General features: G+C 45.7%; 1 protein-coding gene and 1 long non-coding RNA gene across 8 annotated transcripts in view; one reads left to right on the forward strand and one right to left on the reverse strand.

The window, feature by feature from the left end:
- The window catches only part of PTPRT (protein tyrosine phosphatase receptor type T), a 1,030,325-nt gene that overhangs the window by 324,697 nt on the left and 684,304 nt on the right, over nucleotides 1-21,324 (forward strand). For 6 of the 7 annotated variants that reach the window (XM_075901349.1, XM_075901354.1, XM_075901347.1 and 3 more), the window contains exons 4-5: nucleotides 12,570-12,651; nucleotides 19,472-19,587. In XM_075901349.1, the coding sequence (XP_075757464.1) occupies nucleotides 12,570-12,651; nucleotides 19,472-19,587 (198 nt within the window). Of the gene's footprint in view, nucleotides 1-11,344; nucleotides 11,778-12,569; nucleotides 12,652-19,471; nucleotides 19,588-21,324 lie in introns of those variants that run through there. The other variant, XM_075901353.1, reaches the window with a different exon arrangement.
- LOC142818868 (uncharacterized) lies at nucleotides 1,009-6,503 on the reverse strand. Its single transcript, XR_012896567.1, has 3 exons — nucleotides 5,995-6,503; nucleotides 5,257-5,404; nucleotides 1,009-1,225 (listed from the first exon to the last, which is right to left on the reverse strand). It is a non-coding gene; the product is annotated as an uncharacterized LOC142818868 (long non-coding RNA).

Consider the following 21,324-nt stretch of genomic DNA (forward strand, 5'->3'; position numbering starts at 1 on the left):
CTTACGGGGCATAACTGATGTCACTTATGTTAGTCTATCTGGTTGCATTGGCATATCAGTTCAATATCTAAGTGACACAAATCGTCCCCACAATTAGCAAGGAAATCATTACCATCCACTGGAAGGTAGTATTGGTTATTCATTTATACATAAAGACAAAGTGCACATTACTGCATTGCAATATGATTTTTTTCTAACCGCATAGCTTTCCTAGTGACTGAGGAGGTAAGTGTCCTCCAGTCTGAATCTGAGACTATGAGCTACTCCTTTCTATTGGGGTTGGGCTACACTGCACGGTAGCTCGAAATAAGCCATGCAATTAGAGCTATGTAAATTGTGTATCTTATTTCAATCTTATTTCGAAATAGCTTATTAAATAGTTTGGTGCTGTCTACACAGTGCCAAATTTAGAAACGTCCCTTACTCGTAAACGTGGAATGAGGTTTACGGGGACATTGGAATAGTGAGCCCAAACTAACGGGCTTGCTGTGAAGACACGGGATAGCTATTTCGGGATACTCCAAGGATAGAAAATAAGGCAATATGTTTTTTTTTTAGTTCAGAGGAAATCATTTGACCCATGTACCACCACTTCAATTACTGTTCCAAGAGATACAAATAATTTCAAAAGTCGCTTAGGAGCTACTGACAATGTTTCAGAATGTTCAAGCCAGCATGTAGTAGGTGCTCTAGAAATAGGTTAAAAGACAGAACTAGGCCCCACCAAGAATTCTCAGTATAAATAAACCTCTCAAGCTTCTTGCAAAGTGTGTGTGTGTGTGTGTGTATGTGTGTTTAGGTTCTTCCAGACTTTCCCACTCTGCTCAAACTTCCATTCCTCTCAGAGTGGCTTTTAAACCTCAGAGATTCACCATATCTGAGCGTACAAACCGTCTGTATGATGGCTTATAAATCAATGGATATTCCAAGTCTTGCTATATTAATTGGAGGAAATTAAGAATAGACCGAGGAAGATTTGTGTGCTCCAAAAAAGGAGATGAGAAACTTTGTTCTCCTTCGAGTGGTCCCCGTGGGTGCTCCACTCTGGGTGCTGGTGCGTCCTCGCGCCGGCGACCGGAGACTTTTCTAGCTGTTTCTGCCGCGGCGCGCAGGCGCCGTGGCGCCCTCTAGTGTTGTTCGAACTGAAGGGCGCCTGCGCGCGCGCGGCTCCTCAGTTCCTTCTCTACCGTCCTCGGCAGCAGACGGAGCTCTCTCTCTGCCAAATCTGTCAGAGAAAAACAGTTAAAATTATCGTTTTTAACCCCCTCTTTCCTCATTATCCAAGTTCTTAGACCCCCCCTAACCAGTTAAACCCAAAAAAAAAAAAAAAAAAAAAGTTTTTCCCCGGTTGCGGTTCGCCGCTTGTTCCCCAGCCCTTCATGCCCGGCTCGCCGGGCTTTAAGCGCTGCGAATCATGTCGGGACGCCATGCCGGCGTCCGACGGACACTCTGCGTGCATTAAGTGTCTCGGGGAGGCACACCAGACGCAGAAGTGCCAGCACTGCTCTAAGTTAACAGCTAGAGCGCGACGTGACAGAGCCAACAGACTCACGACTCTCCTATACGAGAAGTCGCTCCGTCCCTCCTCAGACGACTCGCCTCAGCAAGCTAAGGGTATGGAGAAAGATCAGCCTCCTACCCCTTCTTCCTCCGCAACACCAAAATCTGCTCTCCCTCCGGCCTCAGCTATGTCCTCAGGATCGCCGGTGAGCACTGTGGACATGCCGGGAACCTCCGGTGCGCCGCGGTCTAAGACGCAGGCACCGCATAAGAGAGCTCATTCTGAGCCGAATCAAAAGGCAACGGCACCGGCCGCTTCGGCACCTAAGCCGTCATCGGCTCCGACGGCACCGTCTATGGAGCGCTCGGTACCGAAACAACACCTAACGGCACCGGGCCCTGCACCGAAGAAAGCCCGCACCGAAAGCCTATCCAGTAAAACCTCGGTGCAGAGAGGTACGTCGGCACCGACATCACCGCCGAAACCGCACCGCTCGGCACCCTCTCAAAGCCGAAGCCGGTACCGATCCCCGGTGCGGAGTCACACCTCGTCGGCACCGCCATCCCCGGCTTCCTCCATCCATTCTACCAGATCACACCATTCTTCAGCTAGTGGCATCGGAACCGAACCTAGAAGCAGATTCTCATCACAACATTCCAGCCCGTCTCAAAGACTTCCATCCTGGCAAATGCCTGCGGTTCAGTACGCATACCCTCCCCCCCCGCACCAATGGTATCCACACCAATACCCATATCCACCACCGCCATACGCCACACAATGGCAACCGTGGAGTCCACACCCAAAGAGGTCTCACCACCGACCCTCATCTACAGTCTCTAGGCCACCTCCAGCCTCTCCTCCTGCTACCACATCAGCTACAGAGCCAAACTCTCCTGCTCCTTCAGATGGCCATGATTCACTTTCTGACGGCGAGACCAGATCTCCGATGCATAACTCCTCTTCCTCCCCAGACGAAGCGGTCACCACTGATGCCCCACCGTCGGGAGATGACACTAAAAAGTTTCAAGAGCTCTTTAAACGAGTAGCACTAGCTCAAGAAAAAGATCTTCAGGAGGTCCAGGTCAAACAATATCGACTTCTCCGCTCACTTCAACCCCCAACAGCTACCAGAATCGCCATCCCGATGGATGAGGCTATTATGGACCCAGCCAACAACATTTGGCAAACGCCAGCGTCCATTACACCAACAAACAAGAGAGTAGACCGCAAATATTTTATCGCTCCCAAGGATATGGACTTTCTGTTCACCCATCCACCCCCTAACTCCCTGGTAGTAGATTCGGTCCGACACAAGGGTAAACAGCCTAATTTAAGATCAACCCCACAAGACAGGGATCACAAAAAGGTGGACATTATGGGCCGAAAGGTCTATTCTTCTTCCACACTACTCCTTAGAGCGGCCAATTATACCGCTATGCTGGCAGACTATGATAATGCCAATTACGCGAAGCTCCAGGACCTTCTTCAACATCTCCCGGAGCATAAACGCCCAACCCTCCGTAGCATTATGCAGGAGGGCCTGGCCATTTCACGCACAGCTTTACAGTCAGCCATGGACGTGGCAGACACTGCGGCTCGAATTACAGCCTCCGCAATAGTCCTACGCCGAATGTCATGGTTACAACCCTCTGGCGTCCCTAGGGACCTTCAACAAAAGGTCGAGGATTTACCCTTTGATCGCACCAATCTATTTGCATCCAAGACTGATGAGGTGCTACATTCTATGAAGGACTCCCGTACAACCCTTAGAACTCTAGGAATGTACACTCCTCCTTTTAGAAGGAATAGATATCAGCCTTACCAACGACCCAGGGAACCATTCCGTCAACAGCCCAAATACGATTTCCGTAAACAAAGACCACTTCGCCGTAGACCTCAGCGTCAACAGCAACATGCCACACCTCATCCCCCGGCTGGCAAGCAGCAGGTTTGAAGGCCTGGTCGAGAGCCAGGAGGCCAATCCGTCGACCCTCCCGATAGCTACCCTTCAATTTCATTACCCCCTCCGAGCCTTTTTCCACCAATGGTCCCTCATTACCTCGGACAAGTGGGTTTTGAATCTAGTCCAGTCTGGCTACGTCATCCCCTTTACCTCTACCCCGCCCAACCACCCTCCTACCCTTCCCTCTTTCAGGGACCCCTCTCACGAAACCGCACTCCTACAGGAAGTCTCACGCCTCATTCAACTGGGCGCAGTAGAACACGTACCAACACAATTCCGCGGCCGGGGATTCTACTCGACGTACTTCCTAACCCAGAAGAAGACAGGAGGCTGGCGTCCCATTTTAGATCTCAGGCGCCTCAACAAATACATCGCATACCACCGTTTCAAGATGGTTACCCTTTCAACTATCATTCCCTCTCTCGACCAACACGATTGGCTTTCGGCTCTCGACCTTCAAGACGCGTACTTCCATATTACAATTCATCCTGCTCACAGACGCTTTCTACGATTTATAGTGGGTACCCAACATTACCAATACAGAGTACTCCCGTTTGGCCTTTCTACGGCTCCCAGGGTATTCTCCAAGACTCTATCAGTCGTAATGGCCTTTCTCCGACGCCAAGGCATCATAATTTTTCCATACCTGGACGATTGCCTCATAAAAGCTGCGTCTTTCCAAGAAGCAAAGGCCATGACAGACACCACAATAGACCTTCTACTCAGTCTCGGGTTCCACATAAATTACGCAAAATCCACTTTGCGTCCCACACAGAAACTGGAATTCATAGGCGCCCTCCTCGATACAATCACAGCAAGGGCCACTCTTCCCGATCACAGGTTCGCAACGATATGCGACCTTGTCCGAGCAACACAGGCGGCACCTACTGTCACGATCCGCCATTGCCTCAAAATCCTAGGGCACATGGCCTCTACGACTTACGTCGTCAATCTCGCCAGACTCCACATGAGGCCCCTTCAGTCCTGGCTCGCTACGGTATACAAACCTTTCAGAGACCAAATGAGCAAGCATGTTGCGATCCCACCTCGCGTTATCAACTCCATGCTCTGGTGGACAACCCCTCAAAACATGCTACACGGTGTCCCCTTTCAACGTCCAGCGTCTACTCTAACACTCATAACAGACGCATCACTCATGGGATGGGGGGCTCATCTGGGAACCATCACAGCCCAAGGCAAATGGTCGTTCGTAGAGCAAGCACTCCACATCAACATTCTCGAGCTACGGGCAGTCAGATACGCATGCCAGCATTTCACTCAGCACATAGCTCACAAGACCATCACCATTATGACGGACAATACCACATGCATGTATTACATCAACCGTCAGGGTGGCGCTCGCTCCCCTTCTCTATGCTCGGAAGCCACCAAATTTTGGACATGGTGCCTATCCCATGGGGTCACCCCCTCTGCAGTATACCTTCCCGGAATACTCAATGTCACAGCAGACACCTTAAGTCGCACATTCATGGACCAGCACGAGTGGGAGATCGACAAACGCGCCCTCACACCGATCTTCCGTCTTTGGGGCCATCCAGAAGTGGACCTTTTCGCTACAAAGAACAATCGCAAGTGCCACCTCTACTGCTCCAGGGGAGCCCTGGGCAGGAATTCCCTCGGAGACGCCCTTTCCATCGCATGGAACGCCTCCCTTCTCTACGCCTTTCCCCCCCTCCCACTCCTGCACAGAGTCCTAGACAAGATCAGATTGAGTCAGGCACGCGTGATTTTGGTGGCACCTGCTTGGCCCAGACGAACATGGTATCCTTACCTCCTCAAAATGATGATAGCAGAACCGTATCCCTTCCCTCCACGCTGCGACCTCCTCTCACAAGATCACGGTCAAACCCTTCACCCGGACATCACCAGGCTGAAGCTCCACGCTTGGCTCCTTCATGGCTCCATGATGCCGAAACTGCCTGCTCAGAACAAGTAAGGCACATATTAATTAATAGTCGCAGACGCTCTACTAGGAAGACCTACCGCTACAAGTGGACGCGTTTTTCCCGATGGTATGCTCAGACTCATGCAGACCCACCACACCTTGCTCCAATACATGACTTATTGGACTACTTACTCTCTCTGAAACATTCCGGTCTAGCACTTAGTACTATTAAGGTCCATGCCGCGGCCATAGCAGCTTTTCACCATCACCCTCCAAGCTCTTCTTTCCTCACTGACCCAATAACCAAGCGCTTCTTCAAAGGCCTGCAGAACACCTTTCCTCCGGTTCGTCCGCCAGTCCCCATTTGGGACCTGAACCATGTCCTCAAAAGCCTCACAAAACCCCCGTTCGAGCCGATAGCAACCTGCTCGTTCTCTCATTTGTCGATGAAGGTGGCTTTCCTAGTCGCCATCACCTCCAGTAGGAGGGTGAGTGAGCTTGCAGCTCTGATGGCTGACCCCCCGTATACTGTGTTTTTACAGGACAGGGTGGTACTTAGACCCCACCCTAAGTTCCTACCCAAAGTACTCTCTCCCTTCCACGTGAATGAACCCATACACTTACCTGCATTCTTTCCTAAACCACACACTGAACCGTCCCACGCCGTGTGGCACACTCTCGACGTCCGACGAGCTTTGGCGTTTTACATAGATCGCACGAGACCATGGCGGGCCTCGCCTAGACTCTTCATCTCATACGCGAATAGATCTAAGGGACAAGCAGTCTCATCTCAAAGAATCTCTAAATGGATTACATCCTGCATCAAGACCTCTTATACTTTATATAACAAAGATTTACCTGGACTTATCACAGCTCATTCCACTAGAGCAGTGGCTGCCACGACCGCTTTTCTCCATAATGTACCATTACAAGACATTTGCAACGCCGCTACCTGGTCATCCGACCATTCCTTTGCACAACACTATGCTCTCTCCACCTCGATAGCATCTTCTATGGCGGTTGGACAAGCAGTGCTGTCTACAGTTACTACCACACGGCTCCAAACCCACCTCCGCGAGCCGACAACTGCTGTGTAGTCACCCAGAGTGGAGCACCCACGGGGACCACTCGAAGGAGAAGAAAGAGTTACTCACCTTGTGCAGTAACGGTTGTTCTTCGAGATGTGTCCCCGTGGGTGCTCCACTACCCTCCCTCCTTCCCCTGCTTGGAGCCTGATGCTCTGGTGGGTAGAGAAGGAACGGAGGAGCCGCGCGCGCGCAGGCGCCCTTCAGTTCGAACAACACTAGAGGGCGCCACGGCGCCTGCGCGCCGCGGCAGAAACAGCTAGAAAAGTCTCCGGTCGCCGGCGCGAGGACGCACCAGCACCCAGAGTGGAGCACCCACGGGGACACATCTCGAAGAACAACCGTTACTGCACAAGGTGAGTAACTCTTTCTTCCCATTCATTCTCACACTGACCTTAGGGAACACCTGAGCGCTTGGGCAGTCCGAGCTGAAAGATGGCAGTATCTAGATGCCTGGTGGGCTCCTCATCTCCCAGTTGTCACGAAGTGGCATATCACAAGCATGGCCCATAGAAATATGCCTTCCTTTACAAGCCTTTGCACCCTACTGTCAGTTTTAATCTAGTAGTATATGCCAGGGAAATGCTGATGGATTCGCAGGGGCCTGAAAGCATGTCCATTGTTTCACAATGAACACTTAAAGGAACATTTCAAAATAATGGACAACTAGGAAAACTTGTCTCCACATCAAAATATGGAATTCATATTGGACAAAACATAGAGGACACTCTTGATGCATAGGTGTACCCCTGGAGTCATCAGCAGAAACAATATTTTTGTTATTAAGCTAGGAATTGAGCATCTAACTCTTCTAAGTGTTTTTTAAAATCTCACTGTTCAAAAATAATTTTTCCAGAAACATCTGCCTTGTGCTTGACTCGCCCTGGAAGCTTCAGCTGCTTGTCAACACTCTAGAGAGACAGGCTATCTGAATACTAGTAACCAAGACAATTTCCTGAGGTCATGTTTGCAATGCTGACATTCCAACATAAGCTTCACATGAGTTATAGAGACATTCTGTGGTGACATATATATGTGGGCGGTGGAGACTTATAATAGCTACCCCAGAATTTGTCTCACTTGGATTCCCAGCCTAAAATGGTGTTTTGCATCACGAGAAAAAAACATAAGAGAACTGGCAGAGAGTTTATACATGTAATGGCTGAATTATTGTGAACCATAATATGAGCTAAACTCTAAAACGCACCAAGAGCAATTCTGGAGTTTGTCAGAAAAAGCTAGTGTGATGTGCACAAGGAACATTACTGATCTATGCCTTAAGAAAACAGTTGTGGTGCAGCAGATGCTGTATTTTGGCTACTTTGCTAACACAGATGCTTTGTGTAAAGCAGTAGTGACATGTAAGGGCTGTTTATTGGGAAAGAAACATGAAATGACTTAGATTTTACTATTCTCAAATGCATTTAGAAAGGTTCTGAAAGTGTAATGCTTTACATTTTCTTTTTTATGTGAAGCTTGAAGCAGTTTGTTAAAATGCAAAATAGTGTTAAAGGCTGAAATCTGCAACCTTTAAAATTAGTAAGGAATTCCATTAGGGAAAAATGTGTCATGGACATAGGCCTTTACATCAGCATGCATCTCAGGTTCCTCCAGGTCCATGGACCAATCCTCTGCCTTCCAGAAAATCTGATCATACCCTCTGGTGCTGGGGTCTATGTGCAAAGAGAGAAGGAAATTCTGTGAGCTTGAATTGAGGGAGGAATAGAGCATGAGGAGTTCAGGGATGCATGCAGACAGTGAGACATCTTCTGAAGCATGCTTGCCAACTACTGTTGCAATCATAGAATTGTAGAATCCTAGAGTTGGAAGAGACCTCAGGAAGTCATCGAGTCCATTCCCCTCCCCAAAGCAGAACCAGCCCAAACTAAAACATCCCAGCCAGGATTTTGTCAATTCGAGACTTAAAAACCTCTAGGGATGGAGATTCCACCATCTCCCTAGGGAACCCATTCCAGTGCTTCACCACCCTCCTAGTGAAACAGTTTTTTCTAATATCCAACCTACACCTCCCCCACTGTAACTTGAGGCCATTGCTCCTTGCTCTGCCATTTGTCACCACTGAGAACAGCCTCTCTCCAGCCCCTTTGGAACCTCCCTTCAGGAAGTTGGAGTCTTCTATCAAATCCCCCCTCACTCTTCTTTGCTACAGACTAAATAAGACCAAATCCCTCAGCCTCTCTTCGTAGGACATATGCTCTAGACCTCTAATCATTTTGGTTGCCCTCCACTGGACCCTCTCCAATGCGTCCACATTCTTTCTATAGTGGGGGGCCCAGAACTGGACACAATACTCCAGATGTGACCTCACCAGTGCAAAACAAGGGAAATAATCACTAGATCTCCTGGCAATGCTCCTCCTAATGCAACCTAATATGCAATTAGCCTTCTTGGCTACCAGAGCACACTGTTGACTCATATCCAGCTTCTCATCCACTGTAATCCCCAAGGTCCTTTTTTGCAGAACTGCTGCTTAGCCATTCAGTCCCCAGCCTGTAACAATGCTTGGGATTCTTCCATCCGATGTGCAGGACTCTGCACTTGTCCTTGTTGAACCTCATCAGATTTCTTTTGGCCTAATCCTCCAATTTGTCTAGGTCACTCTGGACCCTATCCCTGCCCTCCAGCATATCTACTTCTCCCCCTAGCTCAGTGTTGTCCGCAAACTTGCTGTGGGTGCAATCCATCCCCTCATCCCAGTCATTAATAAAGATGTTGGAACAAACCGGCCCTAGAACTGATCCTGGAGGCACTCCACTTGAAAGTGACCACCAGCCAGATATCGAGCCATTGATCACCACTCATTGGGTCTGATCGTCTAGCCAGCTTTCTATCTACCTTATTGTCCATTTATCCAATCCATATTTCTTTAACTTGCTGGCTAGAATATTGTGGGAGACCATATCAAATACTTTGCTAAAGTCAAGGTACATCACATCCACTGACTTCCCCATGTCCACAGAGTCAATTACCTCATAATAGAAGCTAATGAGGTTGGTCAGCTGAGATTTTCCCTTGGTGAATTCATGTTGACTATTCCTGTTCACTTTCCCCTCTTCCAAGTGCTTCAAAATTGATTCCTTGAGGCTCCCCTCCAAGATTTTTCTTGGGACTGAAGTAAGGCTGACTGGTCTATAGTTCCCTGAAGTGTCCTTCTTTCCTTTTTTAAAGATGGGCACTACATTTGCCTTTTTTCTATCATCCAGGACCTCTCCCAATCTCCATGAATTTACTATACTGAAGATTCTGATCATCGAGAGGTGTAGAAAACACAGGGGTGAAGGCAGAATGTGTGGGACTAACTACTACTGCTAACTCAGTAAGCAGCTGTTGTCCTGAGCTAGTTGTCTCAGTCATCATCATTACAGCATGCATAAAGGACATTACACATTAGATAGTCAACAGTAGTGATCAGAAGCTTCTATGATCTAGCATGATAGTTAATGGCAATATCTAACACTTCTCAGAAGAGTTCTTTTGAAGGTGGAAGCCTGGTTCCTTTGAGGTTTAAGGTGCCTTTTGGGCAGCCTATTTTTCCAGATGAACCTCGCTTTCTTTTGTTAAAAGGAACAAAACTGTAACCTTAAAATAACTTTAAGGTTACAGTTTGCGGTCTAATTTTGAAAGGAGCTGTAGTATTCAATTTTTGAGACATCTTCCTGACTGATATAATAAGTTTCTTGAATGACTGACTCAATAATTTTAAAGAGCAGAAGCAAGAGTTACCATATTATGTGCTTACATTAGACTATAGGACCAGAAAACCAGCATGTGGCTTATCAAGAATCTTTTCCTCTTTCAAAACTGCACATGTAACCCCAGTATGTGGTTTTCTCTTGCAGGTATTAGCCTAAATCTTCAGTAACTGATGCTACCAATGTATCTTGTTGCCATTGTACCTTGGCTAGTCTATTCCTTAAGTACGTTCCTACTCATTTAAATTCAGTTCGTAACTTTAATCAGTACTGGACCTTTCCTTTTCTTAAATCCTTTGCTCCATTATTATATTTCACACAATTTCAAATGCTTTTGCTGAAGCTGTCTTTTCAGGACTTTTAGTTCAAAAGGCCTAATTTTTGTGGTACATGAAATCTTAGGGTATGTCTACACTAGGAAATTATTTTGAAATAATTTATTTTGAAATAATAACTCTCAAAATAATTATTTTGAAATAAGTTTATTCCCCAAGGAAAGCAGGAGTTATTATTTTGAAATAACTAGCCCCTTATTTTGAAACAACAGGCTTGGTAGTGTGGATACTTTACTTGTTATTTTGAAATAACTCTCTAATGTTGACCATGACTTAGTGTTTTCATCCACAGAAAAGGAGGTAGACAAACTTGTGTAGAAATAAAGGTTTAGGATCCCAGATGCAAAACAAACCAGCCCTATTTGATTCGGAAAGCCCATTGACTATGCTCTAATTGACTATCTTGGGTATTGCTAGCACTCAGTTCTTGGAATGTTAGACACATTATAGTCAATTGGAAAGAGATCAGGTATACAAAGACAAAATAGAGCAGTTAATCTTTCTATTAATAAAAAAGTTCTCTGTGGGTAAAATTTACCTCTATACAGAGAGTCACCAGAAGGGACACTGATATTCAAGCTGCATTTTCATTTGTCTATTGTAGTTGTACCATGCTAAATTTCTCTTTTCCATTGTTGTTTACACCATTTGAAAATTTGCAAACAGTTTTGTTCCTCTCACCCCAGCCTTTCGATTTTTTTATAACACAAATTGTACATAGTCAGTTCTTTTCCCTAAAAATTGCATTGGCCTGATTTTCTTCTCTTGTACTTTTTTTTGAGCTCCTAGGCTGTCTCCCATTGTCTGAAAATGAAGTGCGCAAAACTGAATATAGTGCCTCAGGAGCATTCTCTGAGTTACAGAAAAAGACCATTATTGCTCTGCTGTGTAACTTGATGCCTTTGTGTGTGCAGTCCCAAATTGCTTGGGTACATTCAGTGATCAGGCAGAGATAATGTGTGTGCTTAGAACTCAGTTACTGTCTTCAGAGGCAAACACTTGGGTGAGCTGAAGCCTTGGAAATCCAGTCCAGTTTATCCCTCAGAAGGGAGCAGGGAGGCTATGAAAAATGTAAAATGACCAGGACAAAAGAGGCCAGGAGGGGCTTAAATAGAGTAACACACAGGAACAGAGGAAGCGTGGGGCAACAGAGAACAAGATCCTGCAAGTGGGGTGAAGGAATCAAGTATGGAACAGCCAGAATAAAGCACGGAATTCTCTGTGTACCTGCTTTCATTGACCCAGGTGGACTTCCAAGGGCTTCTGAGGGAAGGGTAAGCTAACAAGGGACCATGTGGTTTAAGCGGCTGGTTATTGTGTATGATCTATACTCTTGTGCTTTACAGGATAAAGATTAAAAGAGAAAATGTATGACACTGTATGCAAGGAGTATGAGTATTGACTGCATACCCACATCACCCAGAAGTTTCACAGCTTTAGGGCAGAGTTCTGGTAGAGGGTGTAATTTAAGTATGGGGGATTCTAAGGGTTCACTCCTGTTCCTAGAGGAGCTGGGCAGCCTGTTCCAGTTCTTGGGAAGGGGTTCTAGACAGCAGGTCTGTGCCCTGAGAATATGTCTAGGGACCCTAAGATTGGGGATCCGGTCGGTCTCTGATCAGGAATACCCCGGGGAATCCAGACCACAGAGGATTGGATTCCCCTCACATCAATCTTAGTGATTAGTCAAAAGGGGCCACTTGTTCGGATCTGTGACAGCAACACTGTCCACTATTGACTTCCCAAAGTGGGTCTCAGATTAGCATAGAAACTTAGTTCAGGTGAGTCTTTATACCAAAGAAAAGACGGACATAAATGTCTCTGTTCCTGGTAGCTATGTAAATTACGTTGTCATAAATCTCTAGCGATTTCTGTACAAAGTGGGGTTGAAATGCAATGCAAAGCCTAAAAGAGGAACATCTTGATATGCCTGCATACATTGAAGCAGTCTTTATTCCCTGCCAAGGATGACAGTTGGAGAATCCCCAATGTGTTGGGTGGGAGAGGGCAAATGTTAACATGACTACTGCAGCTAGTGTTTGTAAGAAAGGCTTTTTTCACTGTTTCAGGTGATATTTGAATCCGTGTCTTTGAAGGGACATCCGGGGTACATAGCTGTGGATGAAGTCAGAGTCCTTGCCCATCCATGCAGTAAGCACATTTTCTTTCTCTAGCCATGTTAATGTATTTTACCAGGCTTTGCAGTCTGAAGGAGCAATTCACCCAATTCAATCAGCTCAAAACCATCATCTTTTATCTTTCCAAAATGCTTACAGAGTGTAAGCAATCAGCCTTGAATAAATACATAATTTTGAAAGTTGTGCAACAGGCAGCACAGCTCAGAATCTACAGCTAGTGCCAAAATGTCTGTTTAAATCTTTCTCTGTTATTAAAGGAATATAAAGCTCTTATTGTTTGTTAGCGCAGACCATTGAAGGAGAAGAATGAAAGGTTTTTTTGATGATACAGTTAACTTTTAAAAGTGCATTTGTGCAAATTAGTGCAACATTCACTCATGGAAGAAATACCCCAAAGCAATCTTCTTTAATGAAGTGTAAACCAAGTCAGCAGTTCCATAGGATCATTTAAAGAATATGTATAATTTGTCAGTGTTCATCTTACTGTGGACTGGAGACAAGGAAGGGAGGTAATATCACCTATTGGCCCAGCTTCTGTTGGTGAGAGAGACAAGCTTCTGAAGTACACAGAGTGGTTAATACAAATCCATTGGACTCTGCAAGCTGGTTAATGCTGTATTTGTCTCCCCACATTTATCTGTATGTGTTGTGTTCTATTTGGGTTTGTCTACTGGACCTGAACTTTCCTTGTGTTTGTCTAGCTCTGTGGTTTTGGTTTGGCCACTTTATATGAAATGCAATTTTTAAAAATCCTTTCTTAAACCATTGTCAGATGCTTCATACCCTTTACTGAGTCCGGCCGTGCCTGGTGTGCTCGGTTCATTTAACTGAACAGAAGCGCTGGCTTTCCAATGTGCTGGGGGTGATCTGTCCCTGGCCCTGCAGCCATTTCACCTCTTCTCCCAAAACCTCACCCCTGCCCTGCCTTTTCCTGCTCTCATCTCTACTCTTCCCATCTCTGCCCCATCTCCGAGCCTGTTGCATCCTCATTCCTCTCTACCTGTGCCTCCTGTACACTGTGAAACACCTGTTGAGTGGGTGGAAGGCATTAGAGGGGAGGGGGAAATGCTGATCAGCAGGGTCTGCTGGCGGGTGGGAGGAGCAGATAGAGGGGCTGACAGTGGATGCTCAATACCAATCATGTTTTCCCCTGAAGCACCCATGGAGTCGCCACTCATGGAACTGAGACTCATGCTCTTCTGAACAATCCTTAACTGCACCTGGGCCCTAATAAGTCTATAGCCTTTGGCCCTTGAGGCCAGGAGTGGGCAAAAGGGCCTCTGCAGGATGGGCTGCTCTAGCCCGCAGAGGCCCTGATGCTTCCCCATCACCCGGCCAATTAGGCCCTGGGGATGGGGGGAGAGCTTGAAGTTTCCTCCCCCTGCCTCTGCCTGTGAAGCGTACATGGCACTTAGAAGCACCACATGCTCCTGGCAGGGCAGGAGGTGGCTTTGCGTGTTACCTCCCCCCCCACACACACATCCTGATTGGCCTGGGAGTGGGGAAGCACAGGAAGTCTCCTTCCACTACCAGGGGCATGGGTGCCTAGCGGGAAAGTGGGGGGGGGGGCAAAGGGGCTGTGGGTGGGGAAGCCTAGAAGCATCCTGGCCCCACCCCTTCAAGAATTTTTAAAGTGCCCCCCTGCAAAAAATGATTTCCCATTACTGGTTCAGGCCTTCCTGTTCAGTCAGGAGGCAGGGCTGGGCCATGTGAGCTCACACAGCTCTGCTGGAGCCCAAGAACTCTTGCCAGCAAAAAGACAAGGCAAAGCAGCCCCTGTGGCTTAGAAGGAGCCCCCGCTCACTCCTTGACAGTGATGGATGGGGAACAGCATGGTGTGGGGTGCCACAAAGCACAGCTTAGCACAGCAGCTTGCAGGAGAGCTCCAGGAGCCTAGCTGGGAGCGCGCCCACCTCCTGTAGCAGAGCATCCCGGGAGCAGTTCCTTCTTATCACCTCGTTCCAAAAAATGCCCCAATTCAAACTAGGTTCTTTCCAAGTGGAAAACGTTGAGTAAGCATAGAGTGACTATGATTTGAGAAGGGAATGAGACCAAAGGCCAATTCCTATGGACAGTTACACTTGTAGCCTTATTGACTCCAGGCCAGGGTCTGGGAGAACAGATTTTGCACAAGAATAGATTTAGGTCCCTTCTGCTTTTTCACACCTGGATAAGTAGAATCTCATTCACTTTCCTCCCCAGTGAACACTAAAGTGGGAGGGGAGAAACAAGGCCTGACTGCCATCTGCTTGATCCTTCATTCTACACCAGCTTAGTAAACCAACCTCATCCAAACCTGATGGTTCTTTTGAGATGCTGATTTTCAATGAAGTCTTTTTGTTAAGAGGGCAGAGAACACAAGAGGGGGTAGCTCTGTTTTGTCTTACTCATTCGAAAGCTGAAAGTGCAGGGGACTGGACTAGACGACCTCTAGCGGTCCTTTCCAGTCCTATTGTTCTATTATTCTAATTGTGGAAGAGCAAATGAATACAGAGGAAAAGCATTTATGCTGTTGGCTACAGACAGGACACTGTAGTGGATCCCTCTGGCTCTCTAGCTCCCACATCAATAAAAAGCCACCTGGTGGTAGCCAGAGTCCCCACACATGGTCTAGTGTCATATCCAATGTCTGTGTCAGTAGTACCCAGATGATCTCCCAGTTAGATTTTACTAAAATTTTTCTTCAATTTGTTGGATTAATATCATTCTCAAATATAGAGAGATGTCAAAAGCTTATCCATTTGAATGTATCGAGTTATCACTGAATCCATTGTGACAGAATGTTTCCCAAAAGTTGAAACTGCCCAACCACTGTATTTGTCACTAATAATAACTAACTATAGTGGAGAACGTTCCTTTTTTCTTCTAACAAGGGTAAAAAATGTCCTCTCATCCATCATGACTCAAGAGCATCTCAGTGCTTTGTCCTTCTTGAGCATTGAGAATGAAACTGACAGGTCTTTGAACTAGGGATGGTAAATAGCGGCTAGCAAGCTGCCAGGCTTTTACTACATTTAAAAAGCAGAGGCATAGCTTCTGGGACCTAGCATGAACCGGGACTTCTAATCCCAGCTCATGCCATTTTCCCTGCTGCATCTCTACCTTCCCTAAACTCCATGGAAACGGTGCTGTGGGGAACCAGCTTTTAAGACAGCTCCCCCTGGTATAAGCTCCTGCTTCCTGCCCCCTCTTGCTGCCTGTGATATAGAGGCAGCAAAGGGGGGAAGTGACTAGTCAAGTAGTGACTCGACTACCTGATAAGCCTAGGCTTATCGGGTAGTCAACTAGTCACTTATATCCCTGCTTTGAACTGTGATGACATCATTCATGGCTTTGCCACAGCTGAAGTGTGTGTGGGGGGAGGGGCAGAATTGAGGGTAGTGAAACTAGAATACACATGTTAAATTTATGTAACTGTGTATATAGAAACATGTTTGGTGACTTCATAATTTTTTGAAATATGTAATTCATACTTAGGCTCTTCTCTCCCATTAGTATTAGGCCCCTTATTATTAATCCAGCCCAGCCCTTTAGAGTTCAATAAATGATGAGTTTGGGATTGAATTGCATTCTTGGGTGACATACTCTAATGTTGCATATACAACAGCTACAGTAGTGTCTTCTACCTGACCAGCCATACTTGGAAAGGCAGCAAACCATCCACTCCATTTTGTATATTTTACATCTCTCCTCACACCAATTCACAGTTCCAGGTATGTTAGTCTAGCTGCTGCACTCCCTGAGATCACATTGATCCTGTATCTATTTACTGTAACCTCAGTGAGCTGTGTACAACAGGGATTAATTGCAACTTTTAAATCATGGCTTCTTACAGTTAACATTTAATGTGATAGACATCAGGGGACACAATCCAGTTTAATATAACAGGGCAATTCTGATAACTGAAGTATGGATAGTCACCATTATAGCCTTATTATATATATATTTATTTCATGTGCCCATTGTCTGTGCCTTTGGGTGCATTTACCTCATTAAACTATAATTACAATCAATATTAATCACATGTTGCAGCTGATCAGCAGCATCCAAACAAATCTCCCAAATGGTACATTTACATGCAGGAAGGAACATGTTGGCTGGTGGCTGATACCATTCTGTAGCAAGGAATCTGCTTACCCAGTCATGAGGCAGGGACTGGTCAAGAATGTTATTGGCCAAAGAAAGGGAAACACAGGGCCCTGACTCTGGCCCAAATTAAGGAAAACTTTTAACATGGTGCCTAATCCCATTTCTTCAGTATGTATGTATGTCCCAACTGGAAGTTCAGAACATGCCTAAACGTGAAAACATGCATGTTTTCCAGAATAGACCTGATTTTCTTATTTGACACCATTGTGTATGAAATCTATAAAGAAACAGCAATTCTGTATCACCCTTCCCTGATCTGTCTCATGTGTTAATCATCAGAGCTTCAAAAATGCAGAGCTCCTGTGGGAATTGCTGGCTGCTGAGCAGCTTGGAAAATCTGGCCCTAAAAGCTTAATCACTTTCTGTGCCTTCTGTTCCCCATGTATTCAGGAAGTTTATTTATTGTCCACAAATAATCACTGAAACACTTTGGGCCTTGAGAAATATAGAAGGAAAAAATGGACTTCAGCTGTCTCCTTCCTTTTTACTTGAAACAGAACGGTATAATTAATACAGGCCAGGGAGACGTGGAGCAGCTTTTCTCGCCCCGGAGGACGCGGGCGGCGGGACCGCGGCGCATCTGGGCATTCCGCTACTCCCATCCTCCAGGGCGAGAAAAGCCCATTCGTAACTGCGGATCCGACGTAAGTCAGATCTGCGTAACTCGGGGACTGCCTGTATACATCACAACTTGGCCAGTAACAATGGGCAACTTCTGAGTTCCTAACTAGAGAAGAGTTCAGCTCATGTGGCAACCCTGTGCTTTGGATTTCCCTATGCCTCTAGCTACTAAAAACTGGGAATAGGCGATGGGGGATGGCTCATGCAAAATTGCCCCGTTCTGCTCATTCTTACTGAAACCTCTTTTATTGTCCATGGTCAGAAGAGGGGGTTCTGGGCTAGATGGAGCATTGGTCTGACTCAGTATGGCCGTCCTTGTGTTTTTGAGTGTTAAGCTCAAGGTTAAAAAGGAGATTGATAGGTGTATAATGTGACCCAACAATGCATATCATACCCCGGAGCACTTTTTCAACCTGCATGGTATAAAAATCTATAAATCCTTTGCAGTCTTTCCTAATCTGGCACCTCTCTGCGCCTTAGGGTCACATGCAGAGGTCCAGGAATTAAAGTCATCATGGAATATTAGTGAACATTCTATGAACTTTTATGGCTTATGCCCCTCACATTCATTTTACTAGTTATTACTCAGAACACTGCTGGGAAACTTGTGTTGGGGAGGGGTTTGACATTATTAGCCCTTATTTTCACATAATTGTTGCTTTTAAGTGTGGCAGAGACAAGCTTAAGAATCATTAGAAGTGCAAAGAAGCAGCCCCTCCTGATATATTAAAAGGGAATAGTAGATATCTCAGTTCTCCAGCCACTTTGCTCTCTGCTGCAGCACCTAGTTTACTTGTGTGAATGTCTCTGTTCCCAGTAATAGAGTCCCATAACCCACCTTCATCCAAAGGCTGGTTTCTCAATACACTGTGCAACAGCTACTGACCAACTATACAAACCACAATGTAATGATACTTTAGGTCAGTTGGTTGGACTCTTTGCAATGCAAGTGAATGGTAAACTCTTTATTCTGTTGGATAGGTATGTACATACAATCCACCAACTTTTCAACTGGCCTCTATTAATATCTGCCAAACTTGTTTGCACCTGCATATGTGTATGTAAATAGGTATCGAGATGTTGTTACCTGTTCTGCATATATAAAGGCTTAAAGGTCCCCACTCTCTTTTAACAGAGGTTGACTGGGAATCTAGGTGAATATAGTCTCTGAAATTACATGGCCTATTGAAAGTCTAGTATAATAATAGGTCAGATCTTTAAAAATCATTCTAAATCTAATAATAAAATCAGAATAAATTTCAGAACAGTTTACAGCCAGGAATAGAAGTGGCATGTACACCCTGTACTGGCAACCTGCAGAGGTGAATTTCGTTTTAAAATGGTCAGCTGGATTATAAAGTTCATTGCCTTGTATTCTCAATTTGTAACACTTTACTTTCCTCTCATTTCTCAGATCTAAAACTGCCAGGCTTTGCTGCTTGGCCCTAAAAGTCAGTGATCTTTTCAGGAGGTGTATGCATGGCCTGTTTTTGTTTTGTTTTGTTTTTGGTGACTGAGAAAATGGACATTTACAATCTAACAGCGAAACAATATAAATCTGAAACTCCAAGGTTTTGCTTCACAAGCAGTGAACTCAAAAAGGCCCTAGGAAAACTTTCCTGTGTCATACACTGCAAATTCACTATTTGGATGTTTGACCTTTTAAATTTTGACATTTTCCCGTGTCAGAAGAAATTGCTCTTTGATTATAGGAAACAGTAATGAAACAGTGCTGGTTAGAAATAGTTGTGAACTTCTGTTGTCAAACTGATACTTAGTGTACTTTCTTATTGTGCCAAAGGGGTACACAACCAATCTGGGCTTTATCACATAAGATCAATCTCTTCATGCAAAATAATTAAACTCTACTGATTGGCTTTGCTTTGTGAAGTCACTGTGTCAATGGAAAAACTGGCATTTCCCTCTGATCTGGATTTTCCTGTTGCTGCATGACACTGTTAATTACTGTCATACTCTACCTGGGTAATACTTTGCATTTTTTAATCATTGTTATTTATTATCATTGTTGTTGTTGTTTATTTATTGCATTTTATTTTATTTAGGAAAAGCGCCACACTTCCTGCGGCTGCAGAATGTGGAAGTTAATGTGGGACAGAATGCAACGTTCCAGTGTATTGCTGGAGGGAAGTGGTCTCAGCACGACAAGCTCTGGCTCCAGGTAAAGTGCCAGGAAGTCTGGGCAGGTGGACTTTCCTTCTAACCATCCAGAGTCAAAATGAGTAGAGCCCTGAGTGGATACTAAACTGATATCCTCATTTGCAAAAATTATCTGTGGATATTTGCAAATTTGCAGCGTTCTAGACACAAAATTTGTATTCGCATCCACATCTGCAAAAACTGAGCCGTGGTTATCCACATCCACATCTGCAGATGTGAATACCTATGGATATAAAGCGGAGATCTGTGGGCTCTAAAAATGAAGAGAGCAGAGATAGGGGCAAAATTCCAAACTCCTTTGTTGAAGAAGCTGTTTAAAGTCATAATTCAGAGTTCAAGATAGTGCTGTGTGGAGCCACCTAAAATTGTAATAAATTGGAGTCATTTATAGTAAACATATAGCCTGATCCTCCAACCTTTATTCATAGAACTTATTCACATGAGCCAAAGACTGCATAATTGAGCTCTAATAGTAACCTTATTGCCATCACAAAAACAAACAAACAATAAATAAATAAATGATCTTGTGGCACAAGAATAAATAATAATCATGCACCACCGTTGATCATCTCGCTTGCTCTTTCCCCCTACCAATCTCCCCAGAGTTATCCTTCCAGATCAAATGCCCAAGCAGCTATAAACACTTGCCATTAAAATAAATCAGGTTTAAAAATCAAGAATATTTCCATTGCGTGTGGAATCATCTCTCCCCCAGAGCATATTGATCCCAGGCTCAGGATCAGCAGAAAAAGCAGTTGGAAAAATGTTCCTAATGGGGCAGCTGGTATTTTAGATTGGATTCCCAGGTGGTACAAAGTTGGCTACACCTTGTGCTCTAGACCCTCCCCCTGGGTTGCCCCTGCAGCACCTGGATTGCTACGTGTTACTATGCGGTTGAACCAGCCCCCAACTTGTTCTAGGATTCGGAATCAAAGGGTCTTATCCCTCCATATGACCTCCATCATCACACCAGAAGTCTAGGTACAGTAACAAACTTAAGATCTAAGCTTCCTAATAGAGTTAGAAGTGGACAGGACTGCCGACGGGGTGGGGACAAAGGGGGCAGTTGCCTCAGGGCCTGGTCATTCAAAGGGGCCCGAGGCTCCTGGCCACCACTACTGCTAGTGCAGCAGTGGCAGCTGCCAGTGTGTTGTTCCAGGTGCTTCATGTGGCTCTTAGGGCTGGGGGGAGGATGTACTGCACTCTGGGTGGCACAGAGGGCTGGTTGTCCCAACCCTTCCCTTCCGAAAGAGGCCCTGCTATTTTGAGGAGCATGGAGCCAGCCCCCCACTTTGACCAGGGACCCATGCAGGCTGTTGACTCTCCTGGGCTGTGTCTACATTGGCATCCCTTTCCGGAAAAGGGATGCTAATGAGACACTTCGGAATTGCAAATCCGCCAGGGATTTAAATATCCCCCGCGGCATTTGCATTTACATGGCTGCCGCTTTTTTCCGGCTCAGGGTTTTGGCCGGAGAAAAGCGCCAGTGTAGACGCGATTTTCCGGAAAATAAGCCCTTTTCCGGAAGATCCCTTATTCAAGTAGGGGATAAGGGATCTTCCGGAAAAGGGCTTATTTTCCGGAAAATCGCGTCTACACTGGCGCTTTTCTCCGGCAAAAACCCTGAGCCGGAAAAAAGCGGCAGCCATGTAAATGCAAATGCCGCGGGGGATATTTAAATCCCTGGCGGATTTGCAATTCTGAAGTGTCTCATTAGCATCCCTTTTCCGGAAAGGGA

The sequence above is a fragment of the Pelodiscus sinensis genome, chromosome 18, assembly GCF_049634645.1.
Source record: "Pelodiscus sinensis isolate JC-2024 chromosome 18, ASM4963464v1, whole genome shotgun sequence".
Lineage (NCBI taxonomy): Eukaryota > Metazoa > Chordata > Testudines > Trionychidae > Pelodiscus > Pelodiscus sinensis.